The 25,293-nt window shown below is 48.8% G+C and overlaps 7 protein-coding genes across 7 annotated transcripts; 4 read left to right on the plus strand and 3 right to left on the minus strand.

Annotated features, from left to right (window-relative positions):
• Window positions 1-430: 430 nt before the first annotated feature.
• Window positions 431-1,941, plus strand: EDB82DRAFT_576440 (transmembrane amino acid transporter protein-domain-containing protein; the record flags this gene model as incomplete). The annotated part of the gene is made up of 3 exons (XM_025726516.2): window positions 431-755; window positions 806-1,648; window positions 1,904-1,941. 3 exons carry the CDS (start codon window positions 431-433, stop codon window positions 1,939-1,941), a joined length of 1,206 nt encoding a protein of 401 aa, XP_025581075.2.
• A 1,125-nt stretch (window positions 1,942-3,066) lies between these two features.
• On the minus strand, window positions 3,067-5,008 carry EDB82DRAFT_207751 (uncharacterized protein). Its single transcript, XM_025726517.2, has 2 exons — window positions 3,489-5,008; window positions 3,067-3,435 (listed from the first exon to the last, which is right to left on the minus strand). The coding sequence occupies exons 1-2, from the start codon at window positions 4,634-4,636 to the stop codon at window positions 3,336-3,338; spliced, it is 1,248 nt and encodes a 415-aa protein (XP_025581076.2). The 5' UTR covers window positions 4,637-5,008; the 3' UTR covers window positions 3,067-3,335.
• A 4,471-nt stretch (window positions 5,009-9,479) lies between these two features.
• EDB82DRAFT_546440 (armadillo-type protein) lies at window positions 9,480-12,791 on the plus strand (the record flags this gene model as incomplete). Its single annotated transcript, XM_025726518.1, has 3 exons — window positions 9,480-9,491; window positions 9,686-11,225; window positions 11,275-12,791. The coding sequence occupies 3 exons, from the start codon at window positions 9,480-9,482 to the stop codon at window positions 12,789-12,791; spliced, it is 3,069 nt and encodes a 1,022-aa protein (XP_025581077.1).
• A 1,456-nt stretch (window positions 12,792-14,247) lies between these two features.
• Window positions 14,248-18,616, minus strand: EDB82DRAFT_503425 (uncharacterized protein). The gene is made up of 4 exons (XM_025726520.2): window positions 18,352-18,616; window positions 18,172-18,283; window positions 15,244-18,116; window positions 14,248-15,192 (listed from the first exon to the last, which is right to left on the minus strand). Exons 1-4 carry the CDS (start codon window positions 18,355-18,357, stop codon window positions 14,617-14,619), a joined length of 3,567 nt encoding a protein of 1,188 aa, XP_025581079.2. The 5' UTR covers window positions 18,358-18,616; the 3' UTR covers window positions 14,248-14,616.
• A 153-nt stretch (window positions 18,617-18,769) lies between these two features.
• EDB82DRAFT_503428 (rRNA processing/ribosome biogenesis-domain-containing protein) lies at window positions 18,770-21,430 on the plus strand. The gene is made up of 2 exons (XM_025726521.2): window positions 18,770-19,417; window positions 19,469-21,430. Exons 1-2 carry the CDS (start codon window positions 19,070-19,072, stop codon window positions 21,401-21,403), a joined length of 2,283 nt encoding a protein of 760 aa, XP_025581080.1. The 5' UTR covers window positions 18,770-19,069; the 3' UTR covers window positions 21,404-21,430.
• Window positions 21,431-22,829, minus strand: EDB82DRAFT_503429 (uncharacterized protein). The gene has a single exon (XM_025726523.2). It carries the CDS (start codon window positions 22,479-22,481, stop codon window positions 21,660-21,662), a length of 822 nt encoding a protein of 273 aa, XP_025581081.2. The 5' UTR covers window positions 22,482-22,829; the 3' UTR covers window positions 21,431-21,659.
• Window positions 22,830-22,888: 59 nt separating this feature from the next.
• On the plus strand, window positions 22,889-24,411 carry EDB82DRAFT_207887 (putative xylanase 3). The gene has a single exon (XM_025726524.2). It carries the CDS (start codon window positions 23,154-23,156, stop codon window positions 24,312-24,314), a length of 1,161 nt encoding a protein of 386 aa, XP_025581082.1. The 5' UTR covers window positions 22,889-23,153; the 3' UTR covers window positions 24,315-24,411.
• Window positions 24,412-25,293: the final 882 nt, after the last annotated feature.

The following is a 25,293-nucleotide window of genomic DNA, read 5'->3' on the forward strand; positions in this document are numbered from 1 at the left end:
AAGTTTTCTGATACCCTGAGGCGTTTTTGAGTTGTATCTGAAGGTTCTTATGAATAAAACCGAAGAAAGAACAAACGTACACATACGGGGTTTTAACTTGAGACGTCTTATCAGAAAGCACTAAGGTACCTATGGAGGTAAACAACAACTGCAGCTGCCATAATGTGCCCGTCATCGCACTCATTAGGGAGTGCTTGCCTAGGAATATCCTAAGAAGTATGGAGATGCTTAAAGGAGCAGGAGCAGAAGCAGGAGCAGAAGCAGGTCATTCCAATTGCTCTGATTCACAGACAATTCACCCAAGCTTAAAAGGACAGTCCACCCTCGGGGTCTCTCTTCTTCTTCTTCTTCTTCTTCTTCTTCTTCTTCTTCTTCTTCTTCTTCTTCTTCTTCATCATCATCATAATCACATATTTAACGCTCGCCAACTATGTCTAAGCCTGCCCCCCTAGATGTCTTTGGAAGTCCTGGAGACGGACCTGACTATCATGCGCTTGGTTGGGTGTCGACCTTTGCTCTTATGACAAAAACACAGATAGGCCTTGGCGTGCTTTCAATCCCTACAAGCTTTGATATCCTTGGGCTTGTCCCGGGGATGTTTACCCTCTGCCTCATCGGCTTGATCACCGGCTGGTCAAATTATATGGTTGGCGCTTTTAAGCGCAACCATCCGGACGTTTACACGATAGACGACGCTGGATATAAAATGCTTGGGCGATATGGACGCGAGTTCCTCGCAGTCAGTTTCATGCTCAGTAAGTCCTTCCGTCACTATGCAAGCCTCTACTAACACTGACACTCCTAGATTGGATCTTTATTTCTGGCTCAGCCATGTTGGGCATCTCGATCGCATTCAACGCCGTTTCTAAACATACCGCATGCACTGCTGTGTTCGTCGCAGTCGCAGCCGTTCTCACTTTCACCTTTGCAAGCATCCGAACTCTCGGCAAGATAGGATGGCTTGCCTGGATTGGCCTTGTTTGCATCATGACCGCCATCATTACTGTCACCATCGCTGTTACGCTCGAAGATCAACCCGCTTCCGCTCCCCCCATGAATGGTGGTTGGAAGCCAGACTGGAAACTATTCGGCAATCCCAGCATCCAGCAGGCTTTCAGTGCAATCGGTTGTCAAGTCTTTGCCTTTGCTGGCACGCCCGCGTTCTTCTCGATAGTGGCAGAGATGCGCGAGCCCAGACATTACACCCGCGCCCTGACGTATTCCCAATCAGTTGTGGCTGCAGTGTATATTGTCATTGGATGCGTTGTCTATGTCTCCTGCGGTTCTTATGTCTCATCTCCTGCACTCGGTTCTGCGGGTCCTATAATCAAGAGGATCTGCTATGGCTTTGCGCTTCCCGGCCTACTTGTTACTGCCATGATCGTCACTCATATCCCGGCAAAATACGTCTTCCTCCGTATCCTCCGTGGTTCTGAGCATCTTCACCGCAACAGTCTCGTCCATTGGGGGACTTGGCTTGGCTGTACAGCCGGTATTACCGTGACTGCATACATCATTGCAAGCGCCATCCCTATCTTTGGCTCTCTTGTATCGCTCATCGGCTCAACTTTTGGTACTTTGCTCTGCTTCCAGCCATATGGGGGTATGTGGCTCTATGACAATTGGAAGGGAAAGCATCGTGGCACAGGTATGTGGATGGTGGGTGTGTGCTGGAGCATTATAGTCATTATTGTTGGCACAGTGATTATGGTATTAGGCACGTGGGGGACAGTGCTCGAAATCATCACGGCTAGCCGCACCTCTACAGGTTCTGCATGGTCGTGTGCTAATAATTCCTAAGTTTAGGTCATTTAGGCGTGGTTTAGGCAAGGTTTAGTGTTACCTTTATGGGCTTTTCATCATTATTAACCAAAATCAATACTCTCCTACCTATGGAATACAGTTACTATCTTCATCATGTTGCAGCTTTCAGATGAGTAAAACGTAACAGAAACTTGGCCAATTCAGGCGTCGTGCGGGGAATCTACTATCGTCCGGACATGACCGGTCAAGGACGGGGATACTGTAGTAACTTGAACATGGAGACTGTCCTTCAAGACAGCTCGAAGCTGATATGGCGGCACTCATCTACAACTTGCCAATAGGTGGCAGAAACTTTAGCCTCATAAGTCTTAGGGTATAAGAATAAGTAGTCTAAGAACTATAGTCTAAGGAGCATAAACTGACCTACTAGTTTCGTCTCTTATGCTTTCAGCGTCTAATTTTCTGCTACCCACCAGACTCTTTACAACAGTAGTCAGAAAAGAGGAGTGCTTCAATAAACAGACACATGACCGATAGAACGGCCCATTTAATTAGATTGAGCGTCTCTTGCCTGGTGTATTAACGGCAGGCGAGTGTTTGCGTGGTTCCTCTCAGGAACCCCGCTCGTCAATGAGGCGTCCCTATCTATCTAAGGACGCATAGAGTTGGGTCACGACTTTCCTTGCAAAACATATGTCCTAGGTTATGGCCTGGCACGCTAACTCTTTGGACTTACTGAGGGACTTGGCTAGAGTCCCTTAGGAGGCCCTTCTACGACGTTGCCGGGCTGTCTTCGTTATTTCAGGACATCCAACGAAATATTTGGGTTCAAACGGGCACTCCATAGACCTTGGAACCAAGGGACATCAATGGGAACTCCATGGTCTCCAGATAGTAAAGCCAGTAATAGACTCCGGAAATTGATTGCCCCCTGCGACTAACCTCACACCATCTTCGAGCAAACTCACCATATGTTAAATGAGCCGTTTCATCTTTGACCGTATCCTTGTTACTTACAAACATCTAGACTCTGCGTCCTTCCTATTAGATGTAAATGAAGTTGTGGAAATGTTGGAAGCGATATTTGGCAATTTGCGTATTCCAAATTCGTTAACCATACAAAGTCAGTGCTCAAGATCTCACCGAGATGCACGATTCGGGAAATGAGACGGGTGGAGTAGATGAATTGGCGTCCTTTCACCCCAGATTTGCCAGGGGTCGGCATACTGGTGGCTTGACTAGGATACTTGGCACCATTCCTAAATAAACTCATTTCTAACGTCTTTGCATAAAATGCCCGAACGAGATTTAAATGTCAAGTTGATTAATTAAGTACTAGAAAGACACGACGATGGAATCATAAAAGTAGCATCAAACAGCATAATGTAGTTCCAATCGCAAATGCCAGACTGCAGATTAGAGAAATAATATACAAAGTAAAAACGCCAAGATAGCGGTGGTATTCAAAGGCCTAGTCGAGTATTGTACATTGAAAGACTTTAAATACAGAAGAGTTCATGAGTTGCCATAGCCAGCAGGCCTAAACAGGTGCAGTTGAAATTGGGATTAGTTTAAACCATGATGAAAGCGGCGATACCAGCGACGGCAGCGAAGAAAGCGGAGCCGGCAAAGGTAGCGGCACCAGCAGTGACAGCGGGAGGAGTAGGCATGCTGCAGTTAAGTTAGTAAAATGTCTAAATAGTAAAGAATATCAGGATACTCACGTCTGGTTGCCACCGCCGATGGGGGTGGTAGCGGGAGGAGGAACAGCAGGTCCAGTAGGAGCAGGAACCTCAGGCTCGCCAGGGTTCTGGGGGTTCTCAGGGTTCTCAGGCTGCTCAGGAGTGGCAGGGTTGGTGCCAGTGGCGCAAGGAACCTGGATGGTAGAGTACTCAACGCTGGTGAGGACGGTGGTGTACTCCTTGGTGATAGCAGTCACAGACTGAGAAGGAACGCACTCCTCGGGCTGGCCGGGGACAGGAGTGGGAGGGACGATAGGCTTGGCTCCAGTCTCGGTAGCGGGAGGGTTGGGGTAGACGGGAGGAGGCTGAGGAACGGTGCCGTTACCGGGCTGGCCAGGCTGCTCAGGAACAACAGGCTTGGTTTGAGCGGGAGGAGCGGGAGGCTGCTCGGGCTGAGTCTGGGCAGGGGGAGCAGGAGGTTGCTCGGGCTGGCCAGGGGTCTCGGGCTGCTCAGGCTTTTCGGGGGTCTCGGGCTGCTCGGGCTGGCCAGGAGTCTCGGGCTTCTCGGGCTGCTCAGGAGTCTCGGGCTGCTCGGGCTTCTCAGGCTGCTCAGGAGTCTCAGGCTGCTCGGGCTGGCCAGGAGTCTCGGGCTTCTCGGGCTGCTCAGGAGTCTCGGGCTGCTCAGGCTTCTCAGGCTGCTCAGGAGTCTCAGGCTGGCCAGGAGTCTCAGGCTTGCCGGGCTTCTCGCTGCCACCGGTAGGCTCGACAGGGCAGATGGTGGTAGAGACAGCAATGGTCTCGGTAACGACAACGGGAGTGCCCCCAGTGGCGGGGCAGTTGGGGACCTCGGGACCGCAAGAGGTGATGGTCTTGATGTTGGTGGAGTAGATGGTAGAGGTGGTCATAGGAGCCTCGGTGGTGGCAGGAGCCTCAGGAGCCTCGGTGGTAGCGGGAACCTCAGGAACCTCGTAGGCCTCAGTGGTGTCAGCACCCTGCTGAGCAGAGGTGACCTGGGGAGGGACGGGGTAAGAGGTGGTGCTGACGACGGTAGATCGAGCAGGGCAGTTGGTGACCTCAGGTCCGCAAGAGGTGATGGTGACTCGCTTGGTCTCGTAGACCTTGGAAACCTCGTCGTAGTGGGCCATGGCACCAGTGGCCAGGAGAGCGGCAGCGGCAGTAGAGTAACGCATCTTGGCGAATTTGTTTGTAAGTTGGTAAAGAAAGTGAAGCTATAAGCTTTAAAAAATAGGTTGATATATTTGAAAGTGGTGAAAGAATGGACGACCTAGGTCAAATGTTTCTGAAACTAGCAGTTTTGAAATGGCTTTTTGGGCTGAAGAAGAGAGAAGGAAAAGAAGTGTTTGAGGTCGCAGGATGGTCGCATATTAATAGCGATATCGATCCATAGAGCAGCAACTCCTGTACAGAAATTACGTACCCTCATCCAAGGAGGCCATTCATTCTGGGTCCCAGGGGGGTTCCAGAAAAGGCAATCAACATGGGATGAAGTGTGAACCTAGTATCGAAGCTGGGGGAAGCCATGTCACTTGCCCCAGTCTTTCGAAGCCGGTCACCCATGGAGCGTCTTTTGGTCTGTGGATTCGAGCCCCATATCCTTGAAAGTTGGCGGTTGGATCGCCATCACTTGTGAGCCACGGACCAGGAGATGGTTGAGAGCACAGCAGATAGATACTATGGCGTCGATGTGTGACCTTGGATGTCAATGCTGTTGGTGCTGTCTAGTGTATGAACTGACGAGTTCGTGAGGCTTGCTTTGCATTTCCAAGATAAGGCCTTTCCTAGCGGCTTGCCAAGGTCAGGGAATAACATCTGGGAAAGTGCATTTGATTCCTTGCATTGAGAGTAAAGTCTCAATGGTCATTGTCGGTCAGTGGACCAGTTGAACATCAACCATTCACCCTCCGTTCACCCTCTTCATCTCAATCGTCTAAAGTGGAGACCGCCACACCCAGGGATCGACAGGCCTGGCTTGGACACTGAGTGGCTGCTTGATGCAGGAGGGGGCGCCAAGTTCAGCGAACGGTTCGTCAAGGATTGATTGATAGAGACTGAGAATGCTGCCGCAAAAAGCAAAAGAATTAGCAAAAACTTCCGCACCAAGTGAAAAGTTGCGATTTCTTCTGACTTGCCTCCCCACCATCTTTCTCGGCTCTGCCTCATAACATCTTTAGCACTTTGAAGCGCGGTATAATATAAGGATCGATGCTTGGTGCATGTTGATCAGGGATAGTTGCTGAAAGACGAAACCGGGGTTCTTTTGTTGGCGGGGACCAGTTGGTGGATGTTAGCGCTTTTTTACTGGGGCACTGCTAGCATGTCCCTAGAATTACCTTCCTTTGGAAGCCGACCGCCAAAATAAAAGGACTTGTGCAAGTGTCCATCCCCTTTTATGCAAGGGCCCGACTAATAGAAGGCTTCCATCTGTGTAAAACATAATATCGGACCGAGCATTATCCATTGTTTGTTCCAAGACCCTGGATTCATCTAATGAGAGGCCAAGACATGTCTTGTTTCGCAACCATGCGAGCGGCATTTAGATAGAATTAACTATGGGACGATATTCAAAATCCTTTTCTATTATTCACACAAGATGTATTTCATGAGCATGTTGGTTGACAGGCCAGAGAAGATGTCTTAGTGCATAAACAGCAATAACCAATGAATTGTACACAACCATCCATCATCCTCACTCCGCCAGATGATTTTTTATTCAGGGCTTGCATAGGAAATCTGATTCGTTCTCTGTTTATTTCACAAAATCTGAGACAAGGCTAATCCGCCATGCGTGGAGCAGCGACAGGGTCTTCGTCTTCTGCGCCACCCTCTAACTTGGGATTAATGCAGGAACCCACCAGCCAAGTATCACATCACAATCCCAAGTCCCCGATGCGCATCTTGATAAAACTTGGCATCAATTAGGCTATTGCGTGTTAGTGTAGTCTATTCTGTGCTTTCCAGGTGTGGCTATCGGAAGTCTGTGTTGAACAAACAATCTCATATTCATTCAGCTGACGTTTTTAATCTTCCGATCTCATAAGCTTGTTTCTTTGATCAACTAGGTACATGCTATGTGGATATGAAGGAGGGTAGAAAACTGCAACATCACAATCAAACACCAACCGAGATCACAATGTTCTAAATGTGGAAGAATCTACTCTGCAAGTTGCTTGGAACATATCTCGGTTACCTCATTGTGAATTTACTTGTAGAGATTAATTTTAAAGGTAAAATGCGAATGAACGTTTGAGAATCAAAGTCAATCTCTACCTGTGTCAACCAAGGAGGTTTCCAAATTCTAGGTAAAGGCTCTTCTGAGGCGGTGACGGGTTGTTTCGCATTGAAAAGAGGCCTCAAAAGCGAGGGAAACATGAAGGCTTCCGACTGCCGCTATGGCCATCAATCAACTAAATTTCGTCCAATCTTGGGCCTTGAGAGTGAACGAGCTTATTCCCGCTACGAAAACTACTTCCTGGTTACACCATGCATTAGGCTCAAGCCATTTCTACTTTATTGACGCTGATCAAAACACACACTCCCAATGACGTCGAGCGAGTCGTACTCTCAAAGTGATGAAACAAAGAACCACAATATTTCGTCTTACGCGGCTTGAGGAATCAGGTCCACAATCTGTACGCGATGTTGAATCGGGTTATCCGCGGATCCAAGTCGAAGAATTCGATCATCGATTGTAATCTCTTGATATGCATTGTAGTCGGTCTTTACGAAATGCTTCTATTCTTGTCATTTTCTGTCGTTTGTGTCTTGTTGCTTGCGTCAACTGACAGTTACAAAAAGTCATCACCAATACTACATCACAACACCCCTGCTTGAGCCCTTGCTTCTCGCAGTTTGTGTTGGCTGGTTGTGAGCCAATGCCCCAGCCGGTAGTTAGTGGCTTGCCGCCTTCTCCTGAAGATCTTTCCGCCTGTCATCAAGGCTTGGCAACGATTGCAGAGTAATAGTCCGCGTCCATATTATCCGTTACAACACTCGCTATTCAGTTTCTCCTATAATTCTCTCCGCTATAGGAGACTACAAACAGCCAACATCTCGACGTTTGTTACGCCAAACAAAGTCAAACAGAGAACGGATGGGGAAATTAACATGACGAGTCATCTCTATCTTGATCGTCCTGCTAGTCCTTCGCCAATAGCGCCGTTATTGACCAAAGATGTCTTTGCACGTTCTGAAGCGCCAGGCTCTTGTCGATCTCTGTTGTTTCAGCGAATGTCTTGTCGATCTCACTTTTTTTCCCCCTAGCCATTGCCAGGAAACAAAACAACGCGGCCCACAGGTGCTGAAAAGTTCACGTCATGCGCCAAATACCGACCAGTGATGCTTGTCGCTGACGATAGTTTTCCTTTTCTAAATCCATAGACCAGCTGAAATCCCGACAGATTCTCCGAACGAAACATCGGCTAATGGTCGATCGCCCTTCAGCTCTTCTCAATGAGCTCATGTGAATGAAGTTCGAAACGAACACTGTTATGTGAAGCGCTTAGCACTAGGATTTGGTAACTCCCTGGTTACCTATAAGAGTTTCAACGGCCTTAATACTCAAGTCTTCAACTTCCATTCCAGGTCAAAGTACCATGTTTCTCGCTTCCGTGTGACCCGTGGCATGCATGCTGTTGCCGCTTCTCACGCCTCTGGACGCCTCTGGACGCCTCTGGACTTGACCCGTTTTTGGCGAACACGATAACTTCGCATAGGTTTCGAGTCCAAGATCGAACCCGATAAGATTACCGAGAGTCATTGTCTTCCATAAGAACTACCGTTCGCTTACTTCACCTGCATCGTATTAATGGCCAACCTTACCTCAGTACCGTGACCACAGGGTAGGCTTTTAGTTAACCAACACCTGCATCTTTACATCTTTATATAAAGACATGGACCACAGGTTGTGTCACAAGACGAACCCCCGATGACCATCATTGAATGAAACGATAGTATTCATCATCAAAGTGATGTTGACATGCAAAGAGATCTTGTGGCTTGATCAAGTTCGAGTACGCTCAAACTCGAAACGAGCGAATTCCGAGTTACAATATCCAAGAACCTCGACAACCGTGGGATACGAATAGCATCAAGTGATGTCGAGCCCGTACGCCTATTGTAGGTTACAAGTCTTCCAAGACATCACCTTCCCCATACACAAGGTCGATCTCGAGATCAAAAGACGTATCTTGAAGATGGGGATCGAAGACTTGGTTAGGTTGCCCTGACCCACAAGTAGGGCTCAAGTTACCCATTTGTACCGATGGAGATGGATGTTGGGTTTCCATAATGACTCTGAATGTACATGAACGATGCTATTCGACGTAGTTGGCATTCATATGGGACCGTTGGGCTGTGGTTTAAGCATGTGAGTTGGTGATTGCTCGAAAGTCCCTCATGCCATACTGTTCATCTGCTGTTTGACATACAGTAAATGTTAGACTGTTCACTCGAGTATATATCAAAGTTTTGATAAGAAACATATATAAACTAGTTTCTCGTATCATAGATACAACCGTCGTGCCATAGTTGTAAGTGAGGCTCATGATGAGAGTTGGTTGTCAAGTACAAAGGAAAGAGGCGTTTTGCCGAACATGTGCCGGCAGAGTTACCCCACATTGACACAAGCCCAAAGAAGTTCAAACGCACCGACTTTTAGAAATAGCACATCTCGAGGCAAAAACGCAGTCTTCACACGCCCAAAACTGCTGTCACCGCCTCGAAATTGTTGTTCTCGTGCCCATAGCAACTCTTGCTACTACAGCTGTCTCTGGAATAGCTCCAGCCCCATTCAGCTACATCCCTGCTCTCTATACCGCAGCCCATCCAATCCAAATCTACCCTTGAGTTAGGCATGACCCCTCGGTAGCCTTGTCCCTCTAAATTTCTACCATAACTATGCTGGATGCTGTGTACCTTTAGGCTGCCCGAGTTATAGCAGCGTCGTCCATACTTGAAAAGTCTCTCTTTTTTTTCTTTCCCATCTCCATTGTATATTGCAACTGAATCTTGATCATGGAGGCTCAGGTGAGTTTGACCCTTCCCATGATATTTCAGTTACTCGTGCCCCGCCATTTCAACCGTCACTTTGGTCATGGTTGAGCTGCAACCTAATGACCGACCACGTTCTCGAGACCCGACCCGGCGGTCTGGGTATCTATCGCATGACGCTCGCCAAATAACAAGACATTTCTTTACTGACATGTATCTCAATGGCATAGATCGAGAACGCTGTCGGGATCCTCTCGAACCCCACCTCCGATCAATCCTTTAAAGAGCAAGCCTTCGAATACCTGAACCAGCTACGGACAGACCCCTCTGGGTGGCAACCTTGTACTACTCTCTTCGCTCGAACCCCTCGAACATCAGAAGTCGTCCGTCTGGTATGTCTCGAGGTGGTCAACTATGCCGTCCACACACAAGGTCTTGACCAAGCAAGCCTTGGCTTCCTCAAAGAAACTCTCCTCCAATACTGCCGGCAAACCTATGGCCCCAACGCCCAACAAGAAGCCGATCCCGCGCACCTTCAGAACAAGCTCACACAGACGTTGACGTATCTATTCGTTTTCCTCTACCAAAATGGATGGGAAAGCTTCCTTGACGACCACCTCGAGTTGACAGGTCTCTCCACAAACACCGACAATGTTCAGGGTGTTGTTTTCTACCTTCGAATCCTCGGCTCCATCCACGACGAGATCGCCGATATGCTTCTGTCACGGCAGAACAACGAAGCCAAGCGAAATACAGAGCTCAAGGACCAACTCCGAGCTCAGGATATGCACAAGGTGTCCGAGTCGTGGAAGCAGCTTCTGACACGATACTCCAACAACGACACTGTCGTAGAACTCGTCCTCAAGGTTCTGAGCAAGTGGGTCAGCTGGATAGATATCGGCTTGGTTATCAGCCAGGATATGCTTGGGCTGCTGCTGCCCGTGGTTGGACGGCCAAGCACTTCGGGTGAGGACAAGGTCCGTGACACCGCCATCGACACCTTGAATGAGATATGTGGTAAGAAAATGCGTTCGTCAGACAAGATGGAGATGATCTCCTTTATCAACCTTCGAGAAATTGTCGAACAATTAGTTGCTAGTCCTCCTCTGCGCGAGTACAAAGGAACCTCTCGATACGATACGGATTTGGCCGAGGCAGTTGCAAAATTAGTTAACACCGTCCTCTCCGATATCGTACGGGCTCTCGAGGACAGCCAGATCAGTGATGATACCCGCGCCAGAGCCAACCAACATCTCCATGGCTTCTTGCCTTTCCTCTTGCGCTTCTTCTCTGACGAATATGATGAAGTCTGCTCTTCAGTCATCCCCGCCTTGACTGATCTGCTCACCTTCCTTCGTAAACTCACTGTCGTTAACCAAGATTACGGCGGCATGCTTGCGCCCATCTTGGATGCCATCATTCGCAAGATGAGATATGATGAGACTACCACTTGGGGTGATGAGGATGAGCTTACCGACGAAGCTGAGTTCCAAGACCTGCGTCGCAAGCTCCAGAACTTGCAAAAGTCCATCGCTGCTATTGATCAGCCATTGTACATGGACATGCTGAGCAACCTGGTCGCCACCACTTTCCAAACGCTTGATCAGCAGCGTTCGCAAATGGACTGGCGGGATCTTGACCTGGCCTTGTATGAGATGTACCTATTTGGCGAGCTTGCTCTTCCCAACCAAGGCCTGGGAACCAAGAACCAGCCTTCAACAGAAGCCTCGGAGAGGCTGGTGGTCATGATGCAGAAGATGGTTGAATCTGGTAAGAATTCTTTACTATTGTTTGCAGTACAGTGACTAACATAATACAGGCATTGCCAACTTCTCTCACCCAGCCATTCTCCTGCAATACATGGAGATTTGTGTTAGATACTGCGTTGTTTTCGAAAACCATCTTTCACAGTACATCCCTCAAGTCCTCGAGAACTTTGTACGCTTAGTGCACCACGACCATGTTCGTATCAAGACCCGATCGTGGTACCTGTTCCACCGGTTCATCAAGCAGCTCCGTGCTCAAGTCGGCAATGTTGCGGAGACAGTTATCCAGTCAATTGGAGACCTGTTACCTATCAAGGCCGAGGTCCCAGGAGATGACGCTGATGATGATATGTCTTCAGACGAGTCCGACCATTCCGCAGATGCTCTTTTCACCAGCCAACTGTATCTCTTCGAGGCCATTGGATGTATATCCTCAACCCAGAGCACGCCCGCCGACAAGCAAGCTTTGTACGCCCGATCTGTGATGGACCCCCTTTTTACAGACATGGAAGGACACCTCCCACGAGCCAAAGCTGGAGATGCCCAGGCAACCCTCCAGGTACACCATATTGTCATGGCTTTGGGTACACTTGCCCACGGATTCTCGGACTGGACTCCCGGTATTACGTCTAATACTCATGGACCACCTGACAAGGCCGTTTCCGATGAATTCTCCCGCGCAGCTGAAGCCATCCTGATTGCCCTGAACCAATTGAACTCATCTGCCGAAATTCGAACTGCTTGCCGATCGTCTTTCTCTAAGCTCTTGGGTGTTCTGGGTGCCGCCGTGCTCCCCCAACTACCACAGTGGATTGAAGGCTTGTTGTCCCAAAGCTCTTCCAAGGATGAGATGGCTATGTTCCTGCGTTTGTTGGACCAGGTTGTGTTTGGCTTCAAGTCAGAGATTTACGAAGTATTGAACATGCTCCTAACGCCCCTGCTTCAACGGATCTTTGGTGGGCTTACGGAGCCTATCGCTGGAACTGACGATGAGATTCAGTTGGGCGAGTTGAGAAGGGAATACCTCTCTTTCCTCCAAATCATTCTTAACAATGGACTAGACGGCGTCCTTGTCAGCGAGTCCAACCAAGGCTTCTTTGAGCCCATGATTTCTTCTATTATTGAACTTGCCAAGACTCTAGAGGGCAACGTTACTAGTAGCAGACTTGCGTTCACCCTCATGATGAGAATGGCATCCATTTGGGGTGGGCCTGACGTCGCCACCATCTCCCAGAACCCAACAGCTCCTTCTGGTAGCCCCAACCCTGCGTTCCCTGGTTTTGAGCAGTTCATGATTGACCGATTCCACTCGACCTGCTGGGAGGTCATCAAGAACCCCAACTTCCGCCCCTTCCAGGATGCCCAGACCAAGCAAGTTCTCACAGAGATTGCAGGTCTGGAGCAGATCATTTACACCAAGACTGGCGATGTTTTCATCCAGGAGTTGCAGAACAACCTTTTCCCCACCCTCGGTGTCAGCGGCGACGACTTCTTACGTTCTCTTACGACGTCAACGGATAAGAGACAGTTCGCTTCTTACTTGCAAAATCTACTCAAGTCCCGACAGTAAACGAAAGGACAAAAACAAATAAATAAAGATAAAAACAGAAAGAAAAATCGTTAGGATCATTGCAGTTTGATAGGGAAATACCCGCGCCTGAATAGCAAGCACGGTGGATCGAAGCATGACGAGATTGCCTCATGATGATGATGATGATTTGAGTCAAGGGCGGATGGAAGGATGGGTGGCTGGTTGTATGGGAGCCTCGCGGCGCATGTTCAGGGAGTTTTGCGAACACATTAGAGCTAAAAAGAATCGTCTTTTTGTCATTCTCAGTCAAAACGAATATTCCCCCTTTTCTTATATCTTATTTTCATAGGGCGGCTGGATCATTTCGCAGCGGAGATGACTGACCAAGGAGGAGGAGGAGGAGTGAAAGAGCATTAAGAGATTTGGACATTGATGGGATGAAATACAATTCTTCATTAAATATATCGTCCGCAGGGATATTCGTTAAATGGCGCTGTGCTCTTGGATTCTGTGTCTCCCAACCTTGATAAACTTCCCCTAAAAATACTAAAGTACCTAGCAAAAGATGACCTCTAAACCCTTAGGGTATGCCTACCTAAAGACAAATGGCTTGTGATTATAGTCTAGGTAAATAGCATAAAGCAACCTGCTAATTTCGTGTCTCATACCTCGAGAGGCCAACTGTTCTTCCTCAACGCAGACGATGCTATGATGGAAGGAACGCAAGACACGACTAGTACCTACCTACCTATCGATGCCTTTCGTCCGATCGTTTCCCTCTTCTTCATTTACATCATCAATCTCTCGTTCATAAGATCATCGCTTTCAAATCATCCATTCGCTCTACTATTTTAACCACGCTATTCCACCATCACTTATCACAATGAGAGTTCCCATAGCCGGAGGCCCTGCTGAGGTGAGTACGAGCCCAGACGACCCGCGAGAATAGTAGAGACTTGAAGGATGTTACATAAAAATACTAGGACACTCTGAGACCATCTTGCTAACGATACAATCAGCTACTCCGCTCCCGCAGGAGGTCGACATCATACAATCCCTCAGAAGACGAGCTGTATAATTGGGGCTGCATCAGGGCCGAAGTGACCTAGCAGCTTTCACGCGAGCCTCTGGTATGGCCTAAAGAGTTGAAGAAATATGTCATAAAGACGATCGGAGATTGGACTTACGTTCGTGACGGCGAGGGCGGTATAACTTTGGAGGAAGTAAAAAATGCTATCGAGATGGGCAAGAAAGAGGTCTACTTACCACCAGCGTTGGTGCTACAACATCCAGAATCAGCGGCGACCAGACCTTATCACTGCCACAAATGTCTGGAATCAATAAGCGGTCGAAAGAGGACAAAGACAGTATGAAGATATAAAAAGTCAGAAAGACAACTACACAAAACCCCCATAGTCGATTTTGGTACAGCGATATGATGAGTTGACAAGTTTGAGCTGAGCTCGTTACGAGCACTGAAGTATCCTGTTTAATGCCTCCCTAAAGTTTGGCAAGCACACCACCATTATTCTAAAGCATAACGGGTTGCTTGTTGTAAGACTTGTGCAAGATTCGACGGATCTGTGCATAAGTGGCATACTGCACTCTAGTCTTCAATCATACTTGCTGAGCGGGTACTTTATCACATGAAACCGAGGCCAAGGGCTGGAAATCACAGACTGAGGGACGATTTCTTGAAGAAGTTACATGTATGTAATAGAAAACGAGAGGCCAGATAGCGGCTAGACACAGCTAACCGCAAAATGACCAGATAGAAACTATAAAGTCCCAATATTACGTTCCACCTTTTAAAACCCAAGTAGCCAGAATAAACGAATAGAATGTCTAGATAGTATATCCTCTTCTAGATAATATAACCTCCACCAGTCAAGCAGCGCCAATCTCGAACACCTGTACCTTCTTCAAGTTCAACGCACCACCAGAGTACTTCCTTGGCCTTGTCGGGCTGTCCACTCTCCTCATAGGCGCGGCCCAGGGTGAACCATGCCTCGGATGAGTTCCAGCTGGATCCGAGTTTGGTGAGGGTTGAAAGCAGCGCATATGCGCGGTCTCGGGCGGCGAGGCGGTCTACGAGGGGTAGACGGGTGGCCTTGTAAGCGATGGGAAGCTCATCAGCATTCATTGGTGGCTTTGGAGTGAATTGGGTATTTGAAGGACCGAGACCGAGGGGTGTGGAGGGCAGGGAGGAAACAGAGTAACTATTTGAGGTCGACATTAGGTTGTTACCAGTATTCATGTTGAGGGGGTCGTCCAGAGAAGGGACTGGGGGTGGTGGAAGAAGATCTTCACTGTAGATGTCGAGCAGGATGTTGGACAGTCCGACGATAGAGCTAGGATGGTTCGGCGTGTGTGTCAAAGCGGTTTCAAAGTCGTTGCGGGCTGTGTATGGTGCTCCCCTTGACAAAGACAGTTGTCCAAGCTATAATATGTTAGCTGACTGTGTAGTACACGAAAAGGGGTTCAAACTTACCTCTGCATACAAGTCGCTCCAGAGGTCCTCAACACTCTTCTTCTCAGCCCAGCTAGGAGCTTTCAAGGAGCCTGACCCAGAGGGATCTCTGGCCAAATCAGACTCAAGACTTTGAATGAGTCGTTGCGCCTCTGTGATGGCCCCCTTGCAATCCTCATACATGCCCGCACGGCGGTAGAAACCGGCGATCATGAGCCAAACTCGAATCAGGAGGACAACTCGCTGAGATCGTTCCTTATCCTTGGGGAAGTGGACCAAAGGCAGAATGCAAGTAGAAGTGTAAGTATTGTCTACTGAAAGCTCAGAGTAATCAGTTGACTTGGACTGCGTGGAAAGATACGAGTTGAGATGTCCCACGGGTCGCGCCCTGAAAGACGAGCTTCTGGCTGCGGTTTGTCGTTTACTCGAGTAAGTAAAAAAGTCTGACTGCTGTTCCTTTTCTTGGTCTTCAACACTGGCCGGTGTGAAAAAGACATCACCATCAACAACAGTAGGCCCATGGGCAGATACGATAGCCCCGATACTCGAAGATCGTTGTCGGCTATGGCTTCGTTCACGCTTCTGAAGACTGTTACTCCTACCAGTAGCGCTCCTATTACGGCGAACAGAGGACACCGATCCTGTTCGTGGCCGTGAGTCTGCCATGGATCCATTGTCTTCAGTAACTTGGATGGTCGGGGCACTGCTGCGTACCGTTGCGGCAGTCTGAGGTCTGGGGTTCCTGTCGGTGGGAGAAGCATAGACCTGCCTAGTAGGCGGTCTTGACCTGTCGTTGCCGCCAAAAATGGTTCCTCTGATGCTTCTAAGCGTACCAGAAGTCTTTGGTGGCTCCACGGCCTTGGGGGTGTTGAGTGTGGTCTGCGCCGCGACATTTCCAAACAGTCTTGAGAAAAGAGTCAACAACTCAAAACTAGCATTCACAGCCACATCTGGTCCCTCGAGTAGCTCAACCAATGCTAGTTGGGTCATCTTGACTTCCAAAATGCTTTCCTTCTCAGCATCATCCATGTCATCAACCAGACCGTGTCGGTCCTCTGCTGCAGTACCCTTTTCAACTTCATTGAGGTGCTCACTTCTAAAACCTTGGTCGGCTTTACCAAACAAGATTGTGTTATCCTTGAACTGTTCCAGGGCACCCTCGCATGCTCTTGCGGCCATGTTGTAATCTTGTCTAGCACTAAGGAGAAGAGCAAGAAGATGCCACACAGGAATCAGGGAACGTTCTTGCCAATATGGCCCATATACCAGATCGTAATTTTCTTCCTGATCCTTGCTTGTTGTCAAGGCAGTTCTGACTGTCTCGATCGCGGCAGTCAACTCTCGTCGCTCAGCCAAAAGCAAACCAAGAGCATAGAAACTCCTAATATCTTTTGAGCGTCCGAGGTCAGCTGATAGAGACTTTCTCAGGCATCGAATCGCCTTTTGCTGAATCTCAGTCCTAGCAGCGGCCTCGTATGTGATTCTTGACCAGTTGGCCTGGGACAAACCAATAGCTTGCCATGCCAGTGCGGTGGTATGGGGCGGTACGGGTGGGTGTGGCGAGTTGACCTCACCGTGTTCTGCAATGACTGGTGTAGGTGTATCTTGCGAAGCGATTTGTGGTAACTTGGCTAACCAGTCTTCTAATTCCAATCCAAGCTGATACGCCTTTTCCGAGGCAGAGCGTTGACCATATCTGCAAAGAGCTTGAATGCATTGTGCTATTGTCTCAAGCACCGTGGCATCATCATCTAAAGTAGGCTCTATGTGTCCTGTCTTGTCAACGCGGGCCTTACCCTTCTTGACAATCTCAAGATAAGAGTCAAAGGCCTTTAAAGCTAGATCGAACTCGGCAATGGAGAGGTGAACAAGAAATAGGGCGCGTAGAATGGATGTCGAGTGGTAGGTCTTCATGGCTGCGTTGTAAAGAGTATCGAGGACTCCACGACTCAGGCTGCTTCTTCCACCTTGGCCAAGATCCTTTTCGCTCCATCCTCGTCCGCAGAGGATAGTCCAGTTCCGCAGTGCCTGGTTCACGAACCATTCAACTTCTTCGCGCTCATCTTCAGCTCTAGGGAAAGATGTTTCGCCCAGTAACAGTGTCTGGTATGTAGCTTCGGCATGCTTGAGCTCTACTCGTAGCTGACTCCGTGGTGAAAGGTCGCCGGCAGTGTTGCTCACAAACCCGGTAGGATAAGGTTGATCGGACTCAACAATCTGTGAGATGGCAGTGTAGTACTCCTTCCAGACCGTTCTCCTAGGAACTGACCCCTTGAAGCCGTATCCTCCAGTCACTGGTGTCGACATGGTATCCCAGAATCTTGCCCATGCGCGGTAGCCGGCCAATGAGTCAGAATCAAGCTGCAAGATTTCGTTGTTTCGGAACGTGTTGCCAGCGAGCATGCAGTACTCGGTGAGAAAGAGCTCTGACCAGTATCGAAGCTGTCGTCCTATACCGTGTTCCGCCCACACTCGTCCAAGGGATGGAAGACCAGCTCGATAAGAAATCAGGGCTTGCTTCGACTCGCCACTACGTGCAAGGCAGTTAGCCCTGAGGTATGCGGCTTTGAGCGCGCAAACGCTTGACCATTCGGCATTCTTGTCGGCCGGGTTGATCTCTCCTTCCACCAAGTTGTTCTCGGGCAGTCGGCTAACACATTGGTTGTAGTCTCCTAGCGTCCAGTGCAGCCAGCCTGCACATACCTCGGCCTGAAATCTGTCGTTCTCGTGTGCAGCCTCCTCATCGATTGCAGCCTCGAGCTTCGGTAATTGGCCCGCAGCAGTGATCTCGCCCGTGTTCACAGCAGTGGTCGGTCGACTTTCGTTATTCGTGTGGGCTGCTGCACCTGTCGTCTTTGCAATGGCGCATTCGGTTTCGGCGGTCAGCGCAAGACCTAATTTATTTATATCAGTATCACATCCTGGGAAGCTATTCGAAGTGTATCATACAAGCTCTTTCGGGTGCGTGCTTGCGGACTTTGCGAACGAGCTCCGGGACTAAGTCCCAGTTTCCGTCACAACGGGCATGGTCCAACTGGTTGATATATTGTACGGCTTTAGGCTATAAAGCAGTAGCAATACATGGTCAGCTTCTCGGAATTCGGTGAGGGCGTCCTGTTCTCGTCTTACACCCATGGTTCAACGTCTTTTATCTGTTCGACGTTCAGGAGATCGGTCTCGGACTTAGACTAGCAACCAGATAGCGCCCAAGCGCATAGCGGGGGGGTTTCGATGATAAAAATGAACTGAAGACCTCTAATTCGAGGTTATTGAAACGGAAAGGTTTCAGAATTGTTTATACTGAAAGTTATTCGAGTTGTTTCAAGAGACCCCCTTTGGTGATGGTATAGTTGCGGTCTCTGGACTTCAATGTGGTTACGGTGGTATTTGGCAGATGAGAGCTGCTGGGACGACGTAACTCAGCTTCTAAGCCAATCAGAGTCTGTCATTACAGCACGATAGACTCCACTGTCAGGGGTCTTCCCGCCGCCCGAGCTAACCCACCTGAGCTATGCTTGTTGCGTTGCTAGGGACTTACCTACTGGAAGCAGAAAAAAAGTTTCGATAAAGATTTCTTGATCGGTCTTCAAGACAGCTTCACTCATAATTCGTGGTTACAAGCCAGGAATTACATTTTGGATTGATTTCTGGATATTCTGCGACTATCCAGATTTAGTTAAAATTGTTTTACTGCTACTGCCTCTGTCAATTACACGTGACGGCGCAGTATCAAATTTGAGTTGGTCTACTTTTTGTCTTGACCAATATCTTGAAGAACCTACTTTGTCGCAAAGCGTCTGAGACTTCACACACTCTCTCATCAAAACTCAACCAAGGCTCAACAATCATGGCAACCTCAGCACCACCCGATCTGCGGGTTCTTCTCCACAAACTTAACGCTATCAAGGATCCTCAGCTTCTCCTTCATGCGCTACCATCTCTCATCAATCATGTCCTACACTGCAAAGAGCCCTTGTCAACGCCTGTAGACGTCAAGGGCAAGAATGGCGCTTCAGAAGCCGCCGCCATCATCCCTAAGCTTAAGCTGAAGATCAACAGTCTCTTGATTGGACGAACAACTCGTGAGTCTCGGTTCGTTGCCGTTGCTCTCATCAAGACCATGGTGGATGTTGGTGGGTGGGAAGTTGTGCGAGAATGCAAGGACTGGGCCAGCGGTCTTATGGATGTGGTCGAGGTATGTATAGTCAATCACAATTTGATTGAGTTGAACACTAATTCTTGGTAGAAAAATGACCCAATGGCTTCAAAGGAGTTGGCTATTGTAACTCTTGCCCGCATCTACATCTTTGTTGAGCCGTATCAAACTCTGTCTCGAGAGATTGCTAAGCCAGGTATCCCGAGATTTGTCGATGCCTGTCTCAAACTCATCAGCGCACCCAAGTCTGGAGAGAAGCTTCAGACACCTTTGTCTGTTATCGAGACTATATGCGACACCCTCTCAGCTCTGGTCCCGCTCTACCCAGCCACAGTTCGACCTTTCAGCGCCAAGTTCAAAATCGCCGTCAAGCCATATCTCGCTCCTACGCAATCAGACGAAATTGTTGTTCCTCATTCCCTGCAGCGAGCTTCGCGAAAACTCGTCATCTCGCTTCACCATGTCGCAGCCAAGTCAGGAGGCAGTGATGAGTGGGCCAAGCTGATTGACATTCTCCTGAATGACCTGCACTCTACTGCTGATCAGGTTTTGAGAGCCGTCTCAGAATCGTGGGAGGGGTCAAATGGGTATACTCGATCGCATGTTGGTGTTGATGGCGCAGTAAGCGGGGGAGGCTCATCTGCAAACGAGCTCCCCTCATGGTCAGGTCTTGAGGCTGGTGCTGAACGTTTGATTGGCCTTTTTGGCTATCTTTCAGACTGTCTGAAATACCCTACCAAGGCACCTGTCATAATACCTACCAGCGCACTCATCGATACTGCATCTCGGCTACTGCTTATCGCTAGACTTTCACCCAAGTCCCAAACATGGGAGCAGGCACTTCAGACCAATGCTGCTATTTCAAGAGATGAGAAGGACAACCTCTGGGCAGCACTACCGGATATTCACATCTCTGCTCTGCACCTTATCAAGGCCTTGTTTCAGCGTCTAGGACAAGATGCAGTGGCCATCGCTCCTGAGGCACTTGACCATCTCGTCCGAGTGTTCAAGTCGGGTATCAACCTTCCCACCGTCCGAACGACCGGTTACACCGTCCTCAAGGAGATTTTGACCATCTCAGGCCCAGCATTGTCAAAGCCCTCTGTTAGCAGCCTGGACCCTGTCCTTGGTGCTTGCTGTCGTGACCTGCAGCAAGATGCCGGATATCTCAAGGATATCGAGAAGCAAGCGGCCTCTGGCACTGACAGCAAGAAGAATAGCATTGCTGCCAATGCTGATCTCATGCTCTTCCCTCAGGCTAACGCTGTTGCCGTAAACACGTCGCTAGAGCTGGATCACAAGACCGCTGCTGCTAGTCTCCTGCCCATCATTCTATCACACCTACCACAGAGACATATCAAGGCTGCCTTGCGAGGTCTCGTTGACCAGACAGCTATTCTCACAAGCAACCGCGATGCCATGATCGCAAGTGTTCTCAACCCCTACAAGGACCAGCGAGGTCGAGTGTATCCCAGCATCCTTCCTCACCTTATTCAACAATTCCCCAACGATAAGAGTCTTGAAATCCTGCGTACCAACATCCGTGCAGGTGCTCAGAGTTTGGCCGATGGTGAGGAGCCCCTAGAGGCGCTCCCTGTCGAGGAGGAAGAGGAAGAGGAAGAAGATGAGGAGATGAAGGATGGCGATGACGAGGAAGAAATGGTCCCTGAGAAGGGCGACTTGTTCAACCCTGGAACGATTCCCACAGCTCCACATGCCGAGAAGAACCTGCCCATTCAAAGTAACCCCTTTGCTCCCATTGAAAAGGCCAATGCTTCGGAGAACCGGAATGCTTTTGCACGAGCATCTTCACCGCCCAAGCGAAAGCACGAGGGCTCCGACTCTGCGCCTCCAAAGAGGCAAGTCTTGGAGAAGTCCTCGTCTCCTGATCGAGTACACCCAGCACCCATCCAAAGCGCTCCGGTTGTGGCTAAGGAAGTCGAAGAGGAGGAGAGTGATGATGACGATGATGAGAGTGTCCATCTGAATATGGAACTAGAAGATGACGATGATGAAGAGGAATAGTAGATGCGATGAATATAGAAAAGTAATTGTCAAGAGAATTTATTGGGGTATATAATTTAAAGGGCCTGATCCCTCGATCTCAAGCCTTCGTATACCTATTCAATGTCCGCATCCAACGCCGTCCTAGCACTACGTATTGAAGCCTACCACTTCCCCAACCAAACCCAGAAACGGCCCGCCAACTCCTACCAAGAATAACGCCTCCCAGGGGTGATGCCATTGTGTATGCGAAGATACAAAAATTGTTTCTGCCGACTTAGTCTCGCAACCAAGCGCGACGCTTCTCCTCCTTGCGCGCTCGTCTCTTTTCCTTGAACTGCTTGAGCTCTGTCTTGGAAGGCTTCTTCCCTGAACGCTCGGCCTTTAAGCTGCGACCGTCGTGGGAATTGGCTGCAGCCTCAACGTCAAAGAAGGCGTTCATCTGGCGCTTAGACTTGGCCTCGTCGGTGTGGCGCTCAGGTCCTTCGCCTGCTGTTTGGAACTGGCCAGTGAAGCGATTAAACGTAGCTGTTGAGGCGTATATCTCGGCAGGGTCGATGGAGGCGCTGGTGGTTGCGGTTTGGTCATCTTGGCTGTTGCCTTGAGCGTACCAGGCATTCGGGTCGTAGTCGCCGTGAATGGCTGGGTTGTAACCTCCAGCTGCAGGTTTCTCTGATGCTGGGGGTTGGGGAACACCTGGAGCGGCCGGTGCGGAAGCGCTTGTGGCAACTCGCGGGTTATCCCACTGAGACTGACCAGTGAAGCGATTCACAAAGAACCAAGCCTGTGTGTTTGGGTCCCACTGACAATCCCAACCATCGTCCTCTTGTTGCGGCGCAGGCTCCGCAGGCAGCGGCGGTCCAGAAGGCAAAGGTTCGCTAGGCAAAGGTGGTCCATCCGGTGTCGATTCGTTTGGCAGAGGTGGCGCATCCTCATCGGCATCGTTGTTGTGGTCTTTTGGCGACTCAGAAGCCTCTCCGGATTCGCGATCAGAAGTCTCCTCCGCAGGTTCGGACGCGCCGTCGCGTTTGGGTGACTCTGGCTTCGGCGACTGAGCGACCGGCTCCTCTACGCCGGCGGAAGGCTTAGGCGACGACATAACGAGTGTTGCGCTGGTGGTTGCAATATTGAAACGTCTATCATCCCAAAAATGAGTTTACGAAAATCGACAGTGTCATCGTGATACTTATGCACCTAAGGTTTTGGATTTAGCAAAGCAGAGCGTATAACTCTTTTTTTTTTCTGTCTTTGAGCGTCCAGTAGATTGGATTTGCTGGCAGCACTTCACATATCAAAGTATATGCTTCGCAAATTATCAAGAAATTGAAAATCGCAACTTGACGACGATGGTTGGTTGAATAAAAGAATTGCGAATGTATAACTTGAAATGATGAATCAGCTGCGCCTCTGACACAGGCTGCATAATTTAGGCGCAACTTTTGGTCACGTGAATCTATGTGAAGTGTGATAGAAAGGGTTCACTTCACTTAATGGTTCAGAAGAACTAAACAAACAATCACAGACAAACAAACGGTGGTTCAATAAACTAATTCGGTCTGTCAAATTATCATAATCTAACCATTATTCGGATAAGATGCCGTCTCACATCTTGAAGGCCTCCTACTGTGGCTACGTAAGGCCTCGACCATTCTCAGGATCATTAGACCCAAAAGCTGTACCATAGCTTTGCTCATAATACTAATAATCAGCAATAATGCCGCCCTTGGTTCAATTTGCAATTTTCTTCATTTTGGGTGATTGACTCATAGTCATGTCTTGGTCATTTCGCTCGTGTTTTGTACAGCTTATCGTGTTGGCGAGTACAAGTCATGCATCACCGACAAACAACGATGAGTGTAATTGTTACCTCACCAATGGTTCCAACTCTGCATATTATTTACGACACGACTTTTACGACTTCAGAAATCTTTCAAAATATGCTCAAGTCCCAAGCCCTATCCGGAATTCTTCCAGAAAAGCAGGCGTAACAAGTGACTACTTCAAGAGTGACACATGGGATAGCACATGGAATATACAAGACTGGAACAATCGTGGGGGCGGCGGTGTTAGTCTCTCAGGCGATGCGACCGTTTTCATGTCCAACTCTCCCAACAACATCTACATTCAAGAGAATGACGATGACGGTGCGACTTCGGACACGTTCCTCACCATGCGAACGATGCGAATGCCCGGTTTCCAGAGCGCCGCCGAGTTTGAATCCGTGTCGACGTTTCACTACGTCTCGGTGCGAATACTCGCTCGTGTCACTGGTAGCGCGGGTGCATGCATGGCTCTGTTTACATACCTAGAGGACGACGATGAGCTGGCGGATGTACAAGAGGCCGACATTGAGATCCTCACGCGTGATCCGAAAAACCGGATCCAGTACACAAATCAACCCTCGTACACAAATGACGGCGATGAAGTTCCCAAAGCAACTCGCAACGGTACATTACCCAAGGGCCTTGGGTGGGATGACTGGGTTGTACACCGACTCGACTGGACGCCTGAGCGATCTGTGTGGTATGTGCAAGGGCAAGAAGTGGCCAGTATCGAATTCCAAACGCCCAAGGATCCTGCACAGATCATTCTCAATGCTTGGAGTGACGGTGGTTCGTGGAGCGGTAATATGAGTCTTGGTGATTCAGCATACATGCAGATTCAGTGGATTGATATGGTGTACAATGCCACCAAAGACAATGATAAGAGGAGTCTTCACAATGGAATGCTGAGGAGGAGTATTGAAAGAGAAAGTTGTCTGCTTCGTCGAGAAGATAATGATGATGGATGTAAAGTCGTCTGCAGTATCGACGACGTGGACAAGACCGGTGAGGCCAAGGTGCTGTGGAAAAGTGCAGCATCTCATACGCTGGTTATGGAACATTGGCTGAAGGTAGTTGTCGGATATGTGACCTTGATGGTCATCTGGTAAGTTGAAGCGTAGCACATATGCAATACATATTCATGAGTTCACTTTAGCTATGAGGTGATATCATGTGTAGTATGCTTATGAAACTGCTACTAGAAACGATGTAGTCTTCCCAAGTCTCATTAACGGTAACAAATGATAACCTCTCATTGACCTCTCATGAATATCCCAAACAATCAACTCTCAAAACTTGCTATCAAACTCTCCTCTTCGAGATTGACCAACCTCCGTAGCCACCAACGCCACAAACAATAGTCACCGTTTTCACCCGCAATTCCCTAAACCTTGCGTCAAACTTGTTAACAACAAGCTCACACCATCCGTCGATCATAATCCATCTAGAGGATCCTGGAGCTAGTCCCGCTGCTTTCATCCGCACTGACCCGCCTTCCAACTCAAAGCTCCAGCCCCAGCATCCAAATGCAACTCCAAAGAAGCTATTAATAACAGTTACATAACACATACTGGATCGTGGATGTTCGGCACTACGCCAAGACCAATTGAGTTGTCGACAGAAACAACAGGGTTATGTTCACCGTTGGTTCTGATGATACATGATCCCATCATTTATGTCACCCGCAAAGCATTGGCTGTGACATTCTTCCCCAGGCTATGTGTCAAGCTGTCCTCCTTCGAGACTTCACGGGGAACCGTGCAAAGGTCCGCAGCTCCATTTCATTTCTGGGGTAAGGATAGGATCAGCTCCTGTCTCCCCGGACGTTGACTCGACACTGCACTGGTTAAATGATTCCAGAAAGATAGTTTTGCAAGGATAGTAATCATTTGTTGCACTATATACCAAGATATGATGATGTGTCTTGATTCCCCCATCAACTGCACCCCTTAGTCAATCCGTAACAAAAATCAATCGCTTGAACAGACTTGTGTCTGATCATACTAAACTTTTAGACAGACCCAAATTCCCAAATTTTGAAGCAAGATAAGCAAAATCGTCGTCATAACAATCCTATTTTTTTATGTC

The sequence above is a fragment of the Fusarium venenatum genome (genome assembly GCF_020744135.1).
Source record: "Fusarium venenatum strain MPI-CAGE-CH-0201 chromosome Unknown EDB82scaffold_3, whole genome shotgun sequence".
Classification (NCBI taxonomy): domain Eukaryota; kingdom Fungi; phylum Ascomycota; class Sordariomycetes; order Hypocreales; family Nectriaceae; genus Fusarium; species Fusarium venenatum.